This window comes from Vanellus vanellus (assembly GCF_965231255.1).
Source record: "Vanellus vanellus genome assembly, chromosome: 4".
NCBI lineage: Eukaryota > Metazoa > Chordata > Aves > Charadriiformes > Charadriidae > Vanellus > Vanellus vanellus.
The window spans coordinates 17,320,030-17,341,122 of NC_138909.1; the positions used below are offsets into that span (position 1 = coordinate 17,320,030).

The window sequence follows — 21,093 nt, forward strand, 5'->3', positions numbered from 1 at the left end:
TACAAGTACTCATTAGTCAAACTATATCTTGGCGGTTATCTAATTTGCTACAAAGGTTTCTCAAACTGTGATTAGTTCTGTGATTATTTTCACTATATTTCATGGTCAAGGTAAGATCTGTTGAGGTTTGAGCTGCAATACTGACTTAGGCAGTTTCTTGCCCTGTCACACTATTTCAAACCACTCATTCTTGATACCCAGTTATACAAACGCAACTATTTGGTGGGCTGAATGGCAAAGCAAACGAGAACTGACCCAAATTAAAAACAATGTTTTGTCTTTTCTTTCCGAATTTACAGAATGCTTAATACTCTGAAAAATGTCACCTCCTAATACTTTCAAAATAGACACCCGTATTTAGTAGGGATGATAGATCATCATCTTTAGCCTCCTCTGCATTTATAAAACAGAAATAGTACAATTTCCCCAGCACATGAAGGTCATGTAAAGGTAAACTTATTAATGTTTGTGGATGATTCAGATACTACAGAGTGAATATCAAAGAAAAGGCCTTGCCATGTAGGATGCTGTTTTCAGAATAGGATTCAAACAGTGCAATAAATAGGGTTTGAAGCTATATAAATGTAACAGTATGGAGAAAAAAAAGAGTAACTTATTACATGAGCCCTGTTCTCCTGTAGGCTGAATACAGCCAGCAGAAAAATAACAGCAGCGATCATTTAGTTAGAGGCTACACGTGAAGGCATAAGCTAGAGGGAAATGTAACCATCAGATACAGGTATAGTTTTGGTTTTCTTTTTCAAGTGCATTAAGTCTATGAACTTATTTCATAAACCCCACAAAGAGAGAAAAAAGGACCACTTTAGCTGCACGACACAGTGTATGAACGTGTCTCTATGCAATCTGCAGTTGATTTCCAAACTCATTAAAAAACACAAAGCAGTAGGTGGTGTACAATCGTAGTTCTGAAAGAATTCACAACCAAAATACACTTTCTTAATGTTTTCCTATTGCTGGCTTTGTGGAAAGGCCCTTCAGCTACCGAAGCAAACAACTAAATGATGTGAATTCAGACATGTAATGACTGTAAGGTCAGCACATGACCGCTAAGCATTCATGACCCCAAATTAAGAGGTATTACCCTCTATCTGCTAATCCTTGGGTCACAAATGTACAGCCTACTCCAAGAACATTAAAAATTCCTGAAATTTGCTTACACCCCACTGCTTGAAAGATAGAAAGCTAACATGCATGAAGCGATCAGATAAGTCGAAGGGGCAGTTCTGTTCTCAAACACCATATTAAAAATGCCATGTCTTTCAGTCACCTTTTCTGTTAATGAAGTCCGCTATGATTTTATATTAAAGTATTATAGAAATGCAACCATCTTCTGAAAATAAGGATTGTAATTTCACAGATCCTAACATTTCAAATCCAAAATAGAATTCTAAAGGACAATGAAAAAAGAGGCTACATTCATCTTAGTAGTATATGCATTCAGAAGGTGTTACTAGTATAAACACACTACATGGGATCCACAAATTAAATTCTATATTTTGGCAGCGTGGCTTTAGTTTTTAAATTATGGAAGACTATGCTTATTGCTTTTAGTGTTTTCACATCATGTAGAACATCTAAAAGGCTGCAACAGTCATTCTATTGCTAAGATTACATACTGAGAACAAAATCCCAGCATTTTATGCCATCATGCCACACTTTATGTCTAAAACTTACTTGTTAAAATTAATACCAGCATTTACGTTTCCCATACTTATTTCTTACAAAAACTGCACATCTTTTAATTTAATTCAGCAATGAGTCCTTTGTGGAGACCAAAGGAGCTGTGTTAATCTTCTAGCTGACACCAGATCTCACTACAAAGTTCATACCTAACATATGAACCTAAGATTTCAAGAAGATATCAAATAAATTTCATTTTAGGTTCCTGAAGTAGGATCTCCATGTAATCACTGGAGACTTTAAAGCTGTCTTCATTTATCAATCCCTCCCATATTCCTGTCATTTTTGTAAACCCCAGAAGAACTGAACAGATCTGGCCACTCTGTTGATTCCTCAGTGTAGCTTCTCATTAGTTTCTTGTGAAATTCTCTGCTTCTCTGCCTGTATCACAGCTTTCTGCCACTAAGCTCCTCTTTCACTCTTCGTGTGCCACCAGCTTTTCTAGCCTCTTTGCAGAAAGCGATCTTTGGACTTGAAAACCCTGATAAGCAGCTCATAACTGGCCCCTGGCAAACATAAATTGTGAAGACTACTTTAGTTGTTTTTTTTTTTCTTACTTACTCTCTCACTCCTCATAACATCCTAAACGTCGTAATAAAAAGAGCAGGAAAAAGGGGAACCTTTAGTCAAAGATGTGTGATTAAGAAAGAAGCATCCATCTCTAGGAAACCCTGTGGCTCGCTTCCAGGAATACCAATGGAATACATTCCTTACCTTCCTCCTGCATTGGGACTCACTCTTGTTAGGGAAGTGAGAAAACTGACATATAACAGAGATGGCCATCTGGCAGACCACGGTGAGACCCAGCTTGCCAGGCGGTTTTATCTGACCCTCTAGCATGCTCAGGCAAACTGAGGATAATATTTATATAAGTTGCAGCAGAAAGGTGTATAAAGCAAATCAAAATCAGCAGGATTTACAGTATTGGATATAAAATTGAGCTAACATGACTGTCTTGATCTGACCAGAAATAAAATTGACCCCTGAGGACACGGAATTTACTCATTTCTAGTGCACAGCCCGTATCACGGCAGTTTTCGACATAACCACAATATCAAAGTGGTTGTTAAAACAACACAAGTCAGCACACTACTTACACCTTGGGTACAAGGGCCTATAAACGGGTCATAATCAGATTTGATGACACATCCCATGAGATGAATCTCAATGCAAAGCAGAATTTTCCATTAAGTGGTCACCCATGGTTACAAGAATAAAATAGGAACTTCTCACTATATTACGGAAAGAAACATGCAATCCCCCAAATAGTTAATCCGAATATTGCTCTCTTCCAAACTTATTCTAAACCGTTAATGCATAAGGACAAACTGCGACTGAGACAGAGTTCAATAAACACGTGTAAAGCCAGAGAGGAACACAGTCTGCTAAAAATCTGAGAATGGCTCAGATCTGTCCATACCAACCGTAAAACTAGGCTTAAAAGAGCTCTGGATGTGACCTATGTTCGCATGCAGCTTTGGAATGGATTTTAATCATAGCTTAATTCTGGTGTATACACAGCCCAAGGGTGTGCCTGCATGATGTGCTTGCATCAGTCTGAAGGGAGGATATTGACAGTGCAGACATCCAAGTCCTCTGCAGTATGGTTAGTTCATGTGTTTTTAGTATCTTAAAGAAAGGTTTAATAAATTAACTGACTATAAATAAAATAGCCCTATCAGAATATGCAGCAAAATTTAATTCTTAGTTTATTTCTATTAGTTTAGGCAAAATATATTAAAACCCTGTAACTAAAAAAGTTATTCTGTGATTTATTATGAAAGCAGAGAACACTGCAGCAACTCTCAGAACGTGCTCTCACCATCTTCCATTCCTAATCCTCATTATGAAGTTCTTATTCTGCCTCAGAAAGCAGATGGCAAGAGATAATGTCAGTAACAATTAGGAGGCTTCACTGCCCTTAAGGACTCTTCTGCTACACACTTGTAATATTTTTTTCAGAGACTTTTAGAAACAGGATACTTTGCACCATCTTATTCAAGGTATACTGTTTGGAACATCCCCAAAACAATTACAGAAGTGTTGTTTTGCTGGGTTTTTTTCCTTTAAACAATGGAGAATGTTTTTATTTTTAAATAATTCAATTGAATTAATTAAAAATAAAGATATTATAAATGAAACATCCAACGTTACTTTCATTCTACACATTGCAAAACTAAAGCCACTCGAGTTTCCTAAAATTTTTAATCAACTTCCCCTAGACTACTTGCGTACTGCTGAACCTTTCATGTTTTTATGAGCCCAGTTCAACTCTCACTAACAACTAACTTGGATCAGATCCAAAATTTCTTCTTAAACTGGCTTAGAGAAATCCTATCCATTTGGACTAGGAAAAACACAAAGAACCTCACAAGACTCTATATTATGTCACTTTATCTATGTAGAATTTTTTCTGCTTATGACCTATTTGAATGTCAATTATATTTTTGGTATTATTAATATCTCTAATCTTGCTTTACAAGCTGTTGCTTTTTATTAACAATATTAGTCTACGTAGATAAAATCCAAAGAGGAAATAAAACTTCAGAATGAAAAGAAAAAATTCTGAGGGATAGATAGATTTCATATAATTAATATGTCGGGAGATGAATTTTGAAACTTTAGTATTTAAGATGAAGAAAAGAAAATTACTTCCAAAAAGATATAAGCCAGGCTAGCTCGGTTCTAGAACCTTCTTTGAGTTACCTAAACTTTATCTTTCTATAGAGATACCATCCAATATCCTCCTACAAAGCAGCTACATTAAGGGAAGATATACCTGCCCTCTGTTGCTCGTTAAAACTCCCCTCTGCCAAAACCTACTATGTCTCAGATCTGCTGCCGACACTAGCAAATGTGGACTCCCTAACATATTTCACTCAAACTGAGCCAAGCTAGACAGCTAAAATATTTTTAACTAGTTAAACTAACCTGGAGAGGGTTGGGTGAGCACAAACATGACAAATCCTGGCTCTGGTGTTTTTCCTAACAGTCCTCTACTTCAGAGGGAACTTTCATGCTTCAAAAGCAGAACAATTACATTGCTTTAAATTGCAGAGTGTACGGTATTCGTAGCTATTACAGAATGAAATAAGGAAATTAAAACTGGTCTTTTATTGGATTTGGTTCTGTAATTGACTATATACCTCACAAATTTTACTAATGCAGTTCAACAGATCGGCAAGTAAGTACGTAAAGGGGTACCTTGCAGCTGTACACCCTTTTAACTAATAAAGATCGAGAGTAAAAATTACAACCCAAGAGACTTAGGTTTGCTTGAACTGTTTCAAAAAGAGAAACTGGAAAAGGAATTCACAGTCCTTGATTATTTAGGGATGGACCAACCATCTGACCAAAGGAACCGACTGCCCAGTACATTTATTGCTCGGGTGAGCGTGACCTTGATCGTCAAAAGCCTGCATTTGTTTTGCTAAATACATTCTCCTACTTGACTGATGGGCTATAGTTTAGCCTCTTCTTAAACCAAAAGGGCTACACCTGAACTTCCAATTAAAGGGTAACAACTGGCAGATGTGAGGGAACATCTAGCAGGAGGTTGATGCTGAGCAGATGGGCTAGGGTGCAGCAACCTTTTCCATCAGTTTCCACCCACTGCTTTTGCAAAAGCGCATAATCATCACGAGCCTGACACTACACTTCCTCAAGCAGCAGCACGGTGCTCCCTGCAGAGCGCTGGGGCTGCTGTAGTCAAACTAATAGCAGAAGCGCAGCTAACTAGAGCTTGTCTAGCTCTACGAGTCCACGCCGCTGACTGCAGTTTAATGAGATACCAACTTTGACAGAGGAAACTGTTTGAGAAGTTTGCCCTCTGAAAGGTTTGTACTTGCACTGCACTGCAGCTAACTACGCCGTTAATTGTGCCAACGCCACCACCAGTAGAGCAGCACTGAAAATCGGGTCACTACAATAACAACCTACACTAGAAACAAGGCTTTTTCCTACCATTTCAGTGATCTAGTTTAAGTACAGCCTGACAAACTTTTGTTCCTGAACAAAGACACAGAAGGGGAAATGTGGTGAGGGGATAGGAAGAAGAGATGGGGGACTTCCCTTAGCTACATCCCTGCAAGTCCCCTATGTTTTGGTACTATGTCTTTAGATTTTCCTTTCTATAAAGCCATAAGATCTGTTGCAGAGGACTAAAGCATCATTAATTTGATATGGTCAAGAAAAAGATACTTCTCTCTACAAAAGCAAGAAAAGGTAGGGTACTGTTTCTCTCACAAAACTCACATATTCCCCCAGAGCTTGTCTTAAACACTGAATGCAAGACCTTGTATTTCATATTACATGTTTTGTACTACCTAGCAAACTAGGTATCGTTTTATTTGTATAAACGTTCGCAGTCCCTTTCTGGTTCCTATTGTTACTATTAATGTTCCTGAGTCTAATTACACACCCTTTGAAAGATATTACATTCTAGCCAATTTTAATTTTTCATTTCATGAACAACCTTTACATCCTCATGTTATGAAACACAGAATGTAATTTCCTGATGCTTCTTCTCAGTACTACTCATTGTATTGTGTTCTTTTACGATGCTCTTTCTTATTCTCCTCTCTTCTAGGAAGAAGAGATTCTTTCCTCATACGAGATTTTTTTCCTACCCCCATACCACTGTCATAGGCTTTCTCTGTTCCCCAGATGGTTTTAGCAACACTACTGTTCCTCATCCCAGGCTTTCAAAAAGTGGAGTCTTGCCAGGGAAAGGCACTGAAAGCAAAGCCTCAGCTGACTTTTTTTGTATCCTTCCATGTAGGGCACAGATGGCCATGTTTTCTCAACCCCTCCCCTACTTCAGCTGAAGACCACAAATTCTCAGTTTATTTCTCCACAGCTCCACAGATGCAAATGTTATCAGAATCTCACTTTCTTTTCCAACACTTCGGGTGGAAAGTTCTCTACATTCTGATTGTATTACAAGTACTTTATTCAGAACAAACTACCCACCAAATCCAAATTTAGCAGCGTATTTTCACATATGATCTATAAATAAACTTTAGACAACAGTGAAACAACTCCAACAACACCATATCCTACCAGGTCTCTCACCAGTACATTCTGTTGTATGGAAGTCCTGACCATCATTAGTTCACCTTACCGTAGGAACGAGTTGCAGTATTTCTTTGCAAAGCAACTTCCAATCACAGACTACCTCTTAATAGATCGAGTAAGAAACTCCCATTGCTTTCAAACTTTTTCCCTCCCTTACCTATACTGAGCTTGTGATGAATTTTTTCCACGTTAATCAAAATTTTTAATAAATTTTCAACAGCATCCCTCAGAATGCCCGTTTCCAGGGAGTGCCCAGGCACAGCTTTCGGAGAACAGACAAATAGAAGACAGACAGATTTAGTGAACACCTGTTAAATGGGGCAATGGCTCCAGCACAATTGTTTCCCACTTCATTTCACACAGTAATAACTTTAATGTCCTCCATGGACTCGCTTTCAAACACCAGTTCTACAACATCAAACAACAAAAGAGCTGAAAGCAAATTTAATTGTCTACATTGCTTCCAATCAACTTTTTGGGATAAAAGCAAATTTACCCACCTTAGGGATTTTTTTATTTTTTTTTAAAACTGCATATGCTCAAACTGTGTTATCATTTGGCTTTTTATAATCTTTCCCAACTGCATGTCATTCTCCTCCATGTTTTAATATTTATCTTGGCTATGATAAAATCTCTTACTCTATTAGAATATCTGCATCTCTCATCACTCTCTTGAATGTCCATAGTTTTAGTTTAGGCTTCGTTTCCTTTTGACTTTTCTACATCCATCCTAGCTTTTTTTACTACTTAACCTCTTTGCTGTTTCATTTTACTCTCATTTAAAATATTTGTACTTTTTAGTTTTTCTCCTGCTCACCTTGTTTAGTCACAGACTTCACTAAAATAGATGCATTACAGATAACTGTGCAGTGGCATAATGATTAGCAAGTAATTTATTTTTAGAATGTGATAGGTTGGGTTTTTTTCAAAATATGAGAGAATTATGCTAGAATTATTTACTTCCTTGATTTTTTTTAATTATGAAGATTGGCAAATTTGGATCCCAGCATCTTTGATTTTTTTTTCCACAACAGCAAAGACAGACAGACTGTCCAGGAAATCACATTCCATGATTCCATTAAGCCTTCTTTATTCAGGAAGACTGGCACCTATCACACTTTCAGAAATTATTTTAAATGCAAGCATGTGTGCATTTTTTTAATTATTATTTTTATTTTACTTTGCTTACAGTCTTGAAGTCCAGAGTCTAGTTGTAATTTCAATAAAGTAACTTGTATGCAGAGTTTAGAGAGACGGTAGGAATTGCAAACAAGATGTAATGAAAGTATTATTATGGAAAGAACAGATTTTACGAACTCTGCTTTCCCTTCCTATTTACATATCTGGATTGGATATAAATGAGATCAATATTTTTGGCTAAAAAAAAAAATAATGATGCACTGCCTCTGTTACTGTTTTCATTGAAAAGGGAAAAAAATAGTCTCTTTACATCATCACATTTTTGGCTTTTACTATATATTAACTTTGTCCTACGGATGCACCTCTCCAACGTATTCCATCATATATATTATCCAAACCCCATCTTCCAATATTAGCATATTTTGATGTGTTCTGAAACCAAAACTGAATCTTTCAGCATTCTTAAGAGAAGTTCTATTCAAAAGCTCGGCTCAAGTTCACTTTTCCTTACCTCCTTCATATTCTTGAATATATTTGACTTTCTTTGCACAGTAGCCTCCTTTACAAATTAAATCAATAAAAATTCTTACCTGAAAATTAGTAAAACCAATATGCCAAGATAATTAGATTTAAATAAACATGAATTTATGGCCATATTTCTTAGATGGTACTTCAATAAAAATAAGTTATTCTTATACACAGAGTCAATTCCACACACAGAAAAATTACTCTACTTTTTTTTTTATTCCCAGATTTTCAGAATCTTTTCTAATAGGCCATATATCACATTCCTTTAGAAATATTTCTTCCCTACTTTTCTAAAATGTCTTATATTGAATGATCCTTTTGTTTTCCCTCTAGAACACCCACAGATTACATTTTCACTTGCATTGATTTCACCAAAGTGCAATTATGGTGCCATTACTATTGTTATTCCAGACTTATCTTCACCTGAGATCTGGATAAGGTGCTTAAAAATACGTAATGAAGGTCTGATTATCCTCCCTTTCTATGCTAATAATCAGATCTGTACGTGATGTAATAAAATCACAAGACTGCTTACAATTATCCAGTATTTCTTGATTCTAGCCTGCACACAAGTATTTCTGTGTAAAAGACAATGAAAGTTCTAACTTTTAGGAAGTAATTCTAACTGAGCAAAAAATCCTGCAGGGACAAACACAGATCATGGAATTGTTACACATGTGGCTGAGTTGGTAGGAAAAGCGTGTAAGTGGTACAGTAACACAATTATACCAATACACCACTTAGTTCAGGTACAAAACAAACAGGTTTAAGCCAATGTTGGTATTCTACACGGACAAATTGAAAGGGAAAACCAGACAATCACTAGAACTGCACACTGCAGTCATAGAAGCATTTTTTGAGGAAAGAAGGAATCCTGCTGCTTAGATGTGCACACCATCCTAAATTTCTTCAACTATTTGAGATTTTCTGTGCTCCTCTGCCTCTTAAGTACCCACCTGCCTGGTGCAGCCCCTGTGCTTCCCAGGACTGCCTTGTTTTCATAGATGAGGATAAAAATTATGTTAAACAATATCAAACTTTTAAATACATGAAGTTCAATATGCTGGCAGGCTAGACCTTTCACACCCAACTTTGCTGAAGAATAATATTCCTGACAACTGTTAAGTTTCTGAGACTTCTATGAATGGAAATACTTCTTTTGTCTGATACAAGGTACCTTACCGCCTGCATAAACCTTTTTCCGTAGTCACAGCTTGAAACCAACATAAAATGAATGCAGCATAGCATAGCGTTTTAAGATGCATCATCAATGTTATGTTTAAACATATACTTATTTTAAATGCATTACAGACACGGCATAGAAATACAAGTAAAAAAAAATAAAGCAAAGTTACAGATTACTTTCCAACCTACTTTTTCTATTATAAATTTATGAAAGTGATTTTTTAAAAAAATTAAAATGCTTGTAGAGTTAATAGATATCCTCCTTTCAGAGGATATTATATAAATCTTATACTGTATATAGATTATAATTTCCAAAGAAAAGCCACAAGAAATCACCGAACATCAGAAATACAAATGGAAGTAACACTTCGGTTGCATACGTATTTAGTGAGTAAAGAGTTTGAAAGAACGGGTATCAAAACTCTCCTCCTTTTTCACCATGATCCATCACTTCTCTTCTAGATGAACACATATCTAACATGCCAACAGAACCATCCAGAGGAGCCCGAGTTGAGTGAAGAGTTCACAGAGCTATGAGTTTCCTTTTCCTCTATTCCACACTCAAATACTGTAACCATTTCAGCTCAGCTCAGATTGCCAGAAGCATCTTCATCACGCAGCATGCACAGACCAATATGCATTCTAGATTTTGAGGACTACATCCAATCCTGCTTAAACTACAATTTCAAAGTAGGTGCTGCACAGATAACAACTCTGATGTTGATAGTTAACTCTGTTTTCATTTTAGCCTTTTCCTGCTCTCTAATGTTTTTAACATATTTAACGAGTAAGCTATTACCAGCAATATATGACTAATAATCTAGCAATCTATTACTAGTAATCTGTATGTGGGAGCCTTAATTCTTACAGTTTGTATCCATGTTATTTTCTACAGCACTTGTTGTAACGCCTTTGTAAATACACAGCTACAGAACCAGGAAAAATACCATGGAGAGATTTTTCCAAGATAATACAAAAACCCAGTACATTCCAAGTTACACGCACTGCCTTAACTGCTGCTTCAATATCTTTATTTGACTATTAGCAATAGTTTTAATAGATTAAAAGTTGCATGATGTTCTTGAAACCACCTTTTGGTTTTTTTCAATCCATTCACTTTCCATGGCTAGGAGGGAGTGAAGACTCACAAAACCTGCATGCAGTTCTGAGTACTGTTGGTGTGTTAGTTGGCAGGGACCGTTGCTTTTTCAGTGTTTTCTGCTGTAAGGTGAAGTAGCCTGTGCTAAAATGTAATGCACCATATCGACCGATAATGATCCTCTAATTCTCATTGTAGATCTTTCTTACTAACCGGTGGTTCTTAATGCTGATTCACTTTGATCCACTAAAATTTGCATTAGGGTGAATGGCTGGCCCATCCTTCCTCTCCATTTTACTTATCACGCTAGGATAAATTTTGTGTATAGTACTTTTATGTATTTAAGTATTTCATTTGTTTCAGAAAGTGTCCTAGCTTCCAATCACTACTTTTTCAATTATTTGAAAATTGGATTTCGAAACTTTCAATCCAGTAATCTCATCCCTTTTCTAATTTGTCTTGCATTGTCCCCAGCATTGAATCAAATAGCTAAACCACTAATCATGAAAGGACTAACTCTGCAATAAAGCACTAAAATACTTAAATTGAGATATATTGTGGAAAGCTGTCTTGACAGACCTCAACAACTTTATTATCATTGAAGCAATCTAATTCTCAAAAAGCTGAGGCTCATCAAAGCTGTGTGAAATTTAGTTAATACGAGTTGATTAATAGTTTTAAATTAATTCTTACCTATTCAGACATCCAACTTTCAATGACAGGACAAAACAGACCACTTTACCATTTAGAACAAACAGAACTGCCTTATTGGGAATTTGAGCTATTCCTAACTACCAGTGGGAAGTATGGGACTTTTCCTTAGATTGCACCTGGTCTTTGTGAATGTCTACTTTGTCGTGCATGGTAAGGAGGGCATTTAAAACTTCTGTCAGCTTTAATGGAGTCATTATCGCTAATGCCAAGAAGTGAATTTAAATTTCTAAACCAGAAAACTATTCTAAAGGAGAGCAGCTAACATAACTAAGATTGTGAAGTCAACAAAAGACCCCAGAAAAATCTAAGTTTAAAAGGTTATGTCTATTTCAGTGTCGGACAACTATTGCTATAGTTTTTGTTTAAGATTTCTGTATCCAAACAACATCTGAACATCTATCTCTCTATACTCTTCCCTTCCCAGTTTACTTCCCATTGCTTTTTCCTATAGGTCTCTCAGAAGCATGGGAGAAACAAACAAACAAAAAAAATGTTGGGTATTTTCTTTTTATTAGATATCAGATCAAGTTAGCATTCTCCCTTTTGCTCACATACTAATGCCCTCAAGATATCACAACTTTGAAATAATAAAGTAAGGATGCAACAGAATGTTGCATTTGGGATATTTCTGTTTTGTTGGGGCGGGGGGGAGTTCTAGTTTTATCTCATTTAAAAGTCTGTGGGGTTTTTACTTAAGCTAATATAATTCTTATTACATGCACACACATATATATAAAATTATGGAAATATACAGTGATACAATTATTGTTCACTGCATCTGTGTAAACTGAAAAATATTTTCAGATATCTCAGCAGTTATTCTATGGCACTAAATATAATACACAGCTTTAGAGGTATATAATAATGTTTCAGAATGGTAAAAACCCAGTCACTTTTCCATCAAACTGTAGATTGTCTCAGAGAAAAATATCCTAACCTCCCCCCCCCCCCCCCCCCTTCCCACTGATTTGTGCTATTGTAAAATACTGGGCTATCACAAACTAATACAAAGTACCAACTACATGCAGAAGCACATACGTGCATTTTACACTACTTTGTATTGCTTAGAATGACATCCCGATGCTATCATTTAGCTCATCATGACATTCCATCAATCAAAACCCAGTTTTAATTATACACCATTCTGCTTTTTCTCCCAGAGCAAACACAGAGGATGTGAAATGGTCTATTTCAATTAAAATACATACTTTATAGAATTAAAAATAGGTTGCGAATCAGTTTTAAATCAGCTATCAGCCTGTCAATTAATGCTCGGAACCCCTGCTATTGACCCAGTACTGTACAAGCTGTTATTATGCACTGTCCTACATATCATCTGTTCCCCACGCTGGTCTGTTCCAGAAAGACAGACAGCTGCAACAGTATATCCCTGTTCAACCTGAGGACCATCTGACTTTAATTGTAGCCCACAGCTTGATGTGGGTCTGGTTATGAGAAGCCAAAGTATCACACTGTAATAATCTGGAAAAGCAGAAACCTGCCAACACAAGGCTGCAAACAGGGGCTTGGGCTGTCTGGCTGGCTGACGGGCTGCAAGAAATATGATTAATGAGCAAGGTATAATGATATCAGGAACCCGATTAGCACCACAAAAAGGTCACAGATCAAAGTAGTATGCATTTCATGAGCTCCAATCATTGTGTAAGATCTGTGGACTTAAAGAGGTAAACTGAAATGCAAAGGGAAAAAATATCTGTGTGTGATAGCTTACAAAATGAGCACTTAAAATACTATAATCACTATTTTGTCTGAACCAGGAAGCAGTAAGGAAATATCAACTGATTGAATCGGTCCATGCCACACCGTAGCAAGATTTTTTTGATAGCGTTTGTGAGGAACTGAGCTTTAAGCATTCTTCCTAAACACACCTATTCTACTTAAAAATAAAATTATGCTGATCTGATGCTGATGGTATCCAATCCACTAAGTATTAACAAGAAAAAGCAATTTAAAATTTGCATGTAATTTTCTCAGTTTTATTCCACTGCAGAAACAGCAGATTACAGAGGGCATCATCCCTACCAGCACTAACAAGGCCACCACCACCACGATGAGGTTAACTATGTCACACAGAAGCAGTTAATGCAATTCATTGGCACAGAGGTTTAAATTTAATGCTACCAGACTGACCAAAACTTGATACCAGAATTATAGCAACAGTATCGGAGACCTACAATGTCACCAGAAGGGATGATATCTGACACACTTTAATATACCATCACTTGCTAAATAATTTCTTACTTTCATAATAATTTTAAGCCTTAAAAAAAAATGCTGTTCTGTCCAATTATGCATTTTCCTGTGAAAGTTCTTTGTTTTGAAAAACTCTAATTTATGGCAACTTTTGCACATTCTTTCAGTACACCGTTTGACAAATGGTACTGCGAGGTCTGCTTTCACGGCCGCAGTTAAGAAGCCAAGCAGATTACTAGCCAACTCTTTTTGATTAAAATAGTTTCAAAAGTCACAACCGCTAACGAATAATTACTTAGGGAAAAAGGTACATGAGAAGGAAACATTAATTATATTTATATAATAAATATGGTATTTCAGTTTCATAAGAAATGCTGAGCGAAATTAAGGAAATAAAAAAGCAATTTTAATCTTCATCATTCAAATACAAAAAAGTTAATATACTGCTGTTTTCACATTACTTTTTCTTGAAAGGAAAGTTTTGGATATGTAACAAACACTTCCCTCATTCTGAAGTGTTCTGAACTTCTTTTTTTCAGGATTTAACAAAATAAAGATGCACTTATTGTAGATTGCAGATAAAAAGAAAAAAACAACATTTGGAATATGGAATGAGATCATTACTCTCTAAGAGAAGACTTTAAAGGGATTTTACATTTTGTGCCCAAGAGTTTAACAGCAATAATCGAAAAGCAGCTGCTTCCTGCTGATGAAGCACTTCACCCTGAGAATACAGCACAAGTGAGAGATATCAAAGAGAGCTGCAAGAAAGCCAGACACTAGTAGCAACGGCTTTGGGAAAAGATGGAAGGATGAGGGAAGGGTAGGTCAGAGCATACAGAGAGGTGAGGGTGAGAAAAACCTGGCACCAAGGCTAGAAAGGAGAAAAGGAAGAGCTAAAATCTTAGAAGAGGAGATGGAGAATAACTTCTCAGTGGGGAAAGTCAGATCCGTAATTAACAGAATGAGAACTATATTTTATGCAAAAGCTAAAATACCACAGTTGTGAGAGATCAAGGCCACAAGCTGCCTTTGACAAGTCTGCTTAAGAACACAGCTTTTCATTTCTCAGGTTATCCCGAATCACTAACGCACGCCAAGCTCAAAAAGGTGTCAGGCTACCTCCCGAACCTATTACCTATCAGCACAACTGTAAGATCAAAAGTCACGTTTGAATATGGCTTGCCAAGTAGTCCTGCTAAATGTTAGTGTATTTCATACCTCCTTTAAATAAAATTTGCACATACCTCTATACGAAGCAAAACACTAAATTCACCTAACGTAATTTGTGATTATTACGGTGTACTCTACAACTGCCTGCAGAAATCTAGGCCAAATAACATTTCTGAAGACCATGGTATCACGTCACCAGTAGAAGTGCAGTGTAAAGCATTCCTATAACTTATAAATCACAGATTTCTTCTCACGTGACTGTTCTGAAATTTTATGAATATGAGGTCTGATGTTCTGCCAACAACAGAACTTTTTCAATTCCCATTTTTTAACTGAGGAATATCAGGGTGTTATCAAGTCTAAGCCGGGTATCTGAAAAGTCTTTGAGAGTTTCCATGCCTTAATTCAGTATTTCCCAGTTAGCTGACTACCACATGAAAACTGCAGCCTCATTTTTCAAGATTCATTAAAAAAAAAGCTTCTCCGTTTTATTTATTTTAGAGTGCCACTGACGCAGAATCTTTCATTTTGAGAAGAGTCTAATGTAATAGCTTTGAGAATGTGCTGAAATACCAACAATGGTACTGTAACAGCTATTCTGTAATTCATTACACTGCCCGGGGGGCACAGTGAAGACAGGCACTGCTAACAACAGGATCTTCCGAAACAGGGAAGAGAACACTAATGCAGGTTTGGCAAATGAAGCAGGCAAAGGAGAATTTAGTTTTATTCTCTTGTAAAAACCCCTCTGAAAAATATCAATATAATGGAAGAAATGGAAGAGGTGGCAGAAGATTTTAAATGAAACCTTCTTTCCTGAGGCGTTCACTGATCTTTGGAGTTAAATAGATACTAAAATTAAAACACCCTGAAATTCCATTTCAGCAATCACAGTGAAAAATATTTCTATGATTAAACAAGCTTTTTCAAGTCTTCTGTAAAGTGATGATTTTATTAGCTCTTTAGAACCACAAGAGCTGACATACAAACAGGGTAAGATCTCCTGCGTATTTAGACCACACTCAAACTTTTTTGAGCTGTTCTAAAGATCAAGCAATACTATATGCCTTTTTTTCTTCCTCGACTTGTAAATCTAACATTTCTTCAGATTATTTCAGCCACAGTCCTATGTGAATTATACACGGCTATATATTGCAAGCAAAGATCCAAACTATTCCAGAAGAATCTTGCAAGACAAACGTTACTTGACAGACAATAGAAGGTAGCCATCTTACCAGTCTGTTTATGCGAACAAATTCTTCTGGGGTTTTGGCCCATGGTGGAAGTTCAACATCAGACACAACTGTTCCATCATCCATCACTCCCAGATTGTAATTGTTGCTGTTGACAAATATCTCTGGGAGGTAATAGAATTCAGGAATCAATTCCTGTGGATAAATGAAAAACAATGCCAGGTTATAAATTCTGTCAGAGGATGCACTTTGTCATCTTAAAAAAATAATTCTTAGAACGGCATTAGGCAAAGAGAACATACAAAATCTTCCCACAGACATCCCCCTCCCTCCCTAGAAGGGGGAAATCCCCTCTTTCGTACTTTCTAAAATTTGAACCTTTAAATATGATTAATCCTTATGCTTTTAACACAACAAAGAACTAAGACACAACAGGCCATAAACCACAAAGGTCAGAACATTGGTCTTGATTGCACAATATGCGCAGAGAAACTTATAAAACTAAAGTAATGAACATCACATGGTACAAATAATATTTAGTGGAAAGCAACAGAGAACCAAGGATGTTAGGAAGTTGGGGAAAACTCCTTCTTTCACATTTTAATACAATCCACGTTTTAAAGTTCTAATGCACAAATGGAAGTCCGTAGCTTGGGTGAAAGTAGCGCCATATGTATTAATTGAAAGATGTAAAACCCAGTTATATTCTTATTCTCTCTAACTTAAAGGGTCTAAGAACTTAATGTTTAGGCTATTATCCAAGATCATTCAACGCCCCCAAATATTTTTTTTTGTAAATTCTAAAATTCCTGGAGTTCTACCACACGTTCAGAAACAAACCACACGGTCAAAGCTGAATCAAGTCAATATTTTTCTTTCATGGAAAGGTCGTTAACTCAATTATGTGTCCAGGGAAGAATCATGCATAATTTCTCTCTCACACACACACACACACACACACGCGAGAGAGAGAGAGAGAGAAAGAGAGAGAGAGAAAGGAAGGAATTTCACATGGTTACAAGGTCTGTGTACACACTGAATTCCTTGTCGGGACCACCACTGCTTTAAACAAGGTGCTCTACAGGCCTGTGCTGAACAGGGCTGGAACGCGGCATTTAACACCTCCACGGCTGGCCCACCCCAGCACTTCTGCAGGCACAGCCCGCTACGCCAAACACAGTTGAGGAAAAAAATGCAAGCACACCAGCAAGGGAACCGTAATTTCCAAGTGTTATGAGAAAAACAAAGTAATACTAATGGCTAAACAAAGAATTTTTTAAAGCAGAAAATGGTACATTCTAGCGCCGAATTGAACACCACAGGCTAGGAAGCAAAATTAAGCTCAAAACCATAAGGATTTTCTCCTGGATAAGAAGAGCGTTTCCTTGTTTTGCAAACAGACATGCAACTTTATAAACTGTCATTTATTTCATAAAATATGCACTAGGATATACATAAACATATCTAAGTTAATGTGATCAGGACTTTACTTACACACTTTTATAAATGTCAGAAAAATCCTGGCCTAACACCTAATAGAAAAAGCTTATTAAGACATAACATATATATTTCCACCCTTAATGTCTTTTAAAGGTGCTTTTTTGTGTGGAACTCGATGTTGAGACTTAAATACACCCAATAAACCCAGCAATTTGATGGATTTAGAAAAATTGAGCCACTAAATTAGAGAATTTACTTCCTTCGTAAAGAAAGGATCAATACGTGTAATTGCTTCAGGAAGTGTATTTCATAGCAAATGACTGGTGTAAAATTGGTCTTCCATACAGCAAATGCAAACTGCATGCCACTTAAGAAGTGGAAAAAAAAAAAAAGCAGACTGCCCCACTGGCTTTGTCTACAGCGGGTGTAGTATGTAGCTATGTCAGAAGCTCAGTAGATCAGATCTGAAACCCAGTCTTGACATGGGTCAATGGATCAGTGGTCTCCCAGATAGCCCCTCAGGGCCAGCTATGGCATGAGCAGCTTTCCAAATGGCTGAGTGCAACAGGGAGGTCATCAGATTGCGGACAAGGTCAAACCGAAGTAGCCAGGGCAAAGACAGGAAAGATCAAGCAGGAATTAAGCTATTATCACCTCCATCCTTGTGTGAAACACTGCTTGGCTTTGAATTGTACATCTTTTTGTTTACAGTCACCTTAATTAACTAGGCAGGGTAAAAACTTGCTTCTGTACCAAGCGCTTGACAAGTACTTGATAAAAAGAGATTTGAAACTATTTAACTGGATAAGTGACAGAACAGGAATGTAGCAAGGCTAAAAGTTTGGCAAAAAGAAAGTAACACCAAAGTTTCTGTAGTTTTTATCATCACAGACAGAAACTACAAAGAAAAAGCAGAGACACCGGACTATTAATTCGATAGCAGCATGCACCACAAATATGAAACCATACCATGATTCTGAATACTTAAAACATAAGCTCATTACATATGTTACTGATGTTTTGGGGTTGTTTTTTATATATATCTGTACAGCTATTCATTACTTTCTTTCAAGATCTGAAAACATTTGGCTTTCTAGAACACACATTGTTTTCATTAGATTACACAGAAACAATATGCTGCCTGGAAACTTAAAAAAATTATCAGTAACTTCTGTTAGTTTGACTATTAGAAACTTTTCATAAAACGTTATTTCATTACTCCAGAAATGAGCTTCCAGAAAGTTTTTCACTGTCACCATAATGATACGTTTTTACAGAAGGTGCTTCTTTATAATCTGATTTTCTCATCTTGACCATGTGCTGGCAGTTACACATGGGAAAAGGGAGAGCAAACAGATACACTGCACTATTCTAATTGAATAATATTTAGTACCAATTTTCAATGGCTTTATGCGGGTGAAAATGACAACATTAGTTAAAGGCCAACAGTTTTTACTAAAACCAGCAAATAAACCTGGTAATAAAATGTTTAATTTTTATCACGTTTACAAATATTCTTCATGTATTTGGTAACTGCAGTCCTTAACAGTCCTTCTCAGTTCTATTTGTGGGGTCAACAGGGCCAAGTGCCAGGTCCTGCACGTGGGTCGCTGCAATCCCAAGCACAAATACAGGCTGGGCGAAGAATGGACTGATAGCAGCCCTGAGGAGAGGGACTTGGCAGTGTTGGTTGATGAGAAGCTCAACGTGAGCCAGCAATGTGCGATTGCAGCCCAGAAGGCCAACCATATCCTGGGCTACATCAAAAGAAGCGTGGCCAGCAGGTCAAGGGAGGTGATTCTGCCCCTCTGCTCTGGTGAGACCCCACCTGGAGTACTGCATCCAGCTCTGGAGCCCTCAGCACAACAAGGACATGGACCTGTTGGAGTGAGTCCAGAGGAGGGCCATGAAGATGACAAGAGGGCTGGAGCACCTCTCCTATGAAGATGGGCTGAGAGAGTTGGGGTTGTTCAGCCTGGAGAAGGCCCCAGGGAGACCTTATAGCAGCCTTCCAGTATCTGAAGGGTGCCTACAAGAAAGCTGGAGAGGGGCTTTTTACAAGGGCATGTAGCGATAGGACGAGGGGGAATGGCTTCAAACTGGAAGATGGTAGATTTAGATTAGATATCAGGATGAAATTTTTCACTGTGAGGGTGGTGAGGCACTGGAACAGGTTGCCCAGAGAAGCTGTGGATGCCCCAGTGCTGGAAGTGTTCAAGACCAGGCTGGATGGGGCTTTGAGCAACCTGGTCTAGTGGGAGGTGTCCCTGCTTGTCACAGGGGGCTTGGAACTAGATGATCTTCAAGGTCCCTTCCAACCTAAACCATTATATGATTCTGTGGCTCTTTTTTCTTAAAATATTCACATCGCATGCATAGATTGTCACTAAGACAGCAGATGCTGACTCACATGCGTAACTCCTTTAATAATGGAACTTTTTGGACACCTGAGAACATTAAAAGGATTAACGAATGCACTTTTTTGCTTGTTTTTTGAGAGGGGGAGGAGAGAGTTACTTGTGGTTTCACACAAATACCGCATGAAGATGCAGGGCCAGCCACGAGGGGCCAGACTGAAGGACAGTTTAGTATCTCATCTGGAACAGTGACAAGGACTGGAAGACTAATACAGGGCAAATACAGTCTTTCCACAGATATTCTGTCAGCTTCTTACACTTAAATGGTTTTGAACTAAGCTATGCTTCTGATTTTTAAAATCATTAATCATGAGTTCCACACTGCAGTTTCATCTACAAAGGTTTTTCCTTTGGCTATTCTAAAACTGCTTCCTAATAGTTCCAGTGGATGGTTCTAGGACCCATATTGTGAAAGCCGGTAAATATTAATTCCTTGTTCACTCTTCTATATGCCTTTCTGGATTCTTTAGGCTTACATCATCACATTCTTCCTCAGTGGTCTCCTTTTGCAAGTTAAAGGATTCTAGTCAATTTAGACTCGTTCCATCTGGAGGTCTTCCCTTCTGACTAACCATTTTGGTTGCCATCATACTTTTTCTATTTCTACTGAATCTATTCTGAAATTTTATGCACTCAGCACATGTACAGAAACAGTAAAAATTCCCACATTTCTTTTGTTTATATGATTTCACAGAAAAAAGAAAACCTCTGTATGATTTGTTGAAGCTTTGGCTTTAGCACAATTGTGTTGAAAATTAGTTTCAGAAATTCCTCTGTTGGAATTCACCAGTTCTATTGGGTAGAGACAGACATCCTTATAATAAGCAATACTTCTCTCCTGCCATGGTTTTGATTTCTTTACAACTGATGAAGGAGCTCACGGTGAATATCAACATGAATCTAACACACAGTATTTATAGTGGTATAAATATTTAAAAATGTAAAGATAAAATTTGCTGTATCAGGATTCTTATTAAAATGCTTCTAAAATTATGCATATAATTAAAATACATTTTTTCTCTAACAAAAATTGCCATCTACCATGTGGAAACAATGATTCTTAAGGAAATTTCACTAAATAGACCTTTTTACAAATAAGTAATACAAATAAGAATGACAACACTGGAAGTTCATTTTCATGTTTGCCACCACACATAAAAAAAAAAATCCGTACAAGATACTTTGTTTCTTTAATGCAATGAAATGTTATTTT

General features: G+C 37.1%; 1 protein-coding gene across 3 annotated transcripts in view; it reads right to left on the reverse strand.

The window, feature by feature from the left end:
* LRBA (LPS responsive beige-like anchor protein) overlaps positions 1–21,093 on the reverse strand; it is a gene marked incomplete at its 5' end in the record, with an annotated part of 425,426 nt that overhangs the window by 80,658 nt on the left and 323,675 nt on the right. For all 3 annotated transcript variants that reach the window (XM_082482677.1, XM_082482676.1, XM_082482675.1), the window contains one exon: positions 16,066–16,218. In XM_082482677.1, the coding sequence (XP_082338803.1) occupies positions 16,066–16,218 (153 nt within the window). The remainder of the gene's footprint in view (positions 1–16,065; positions 16,219–21,093) is intronic.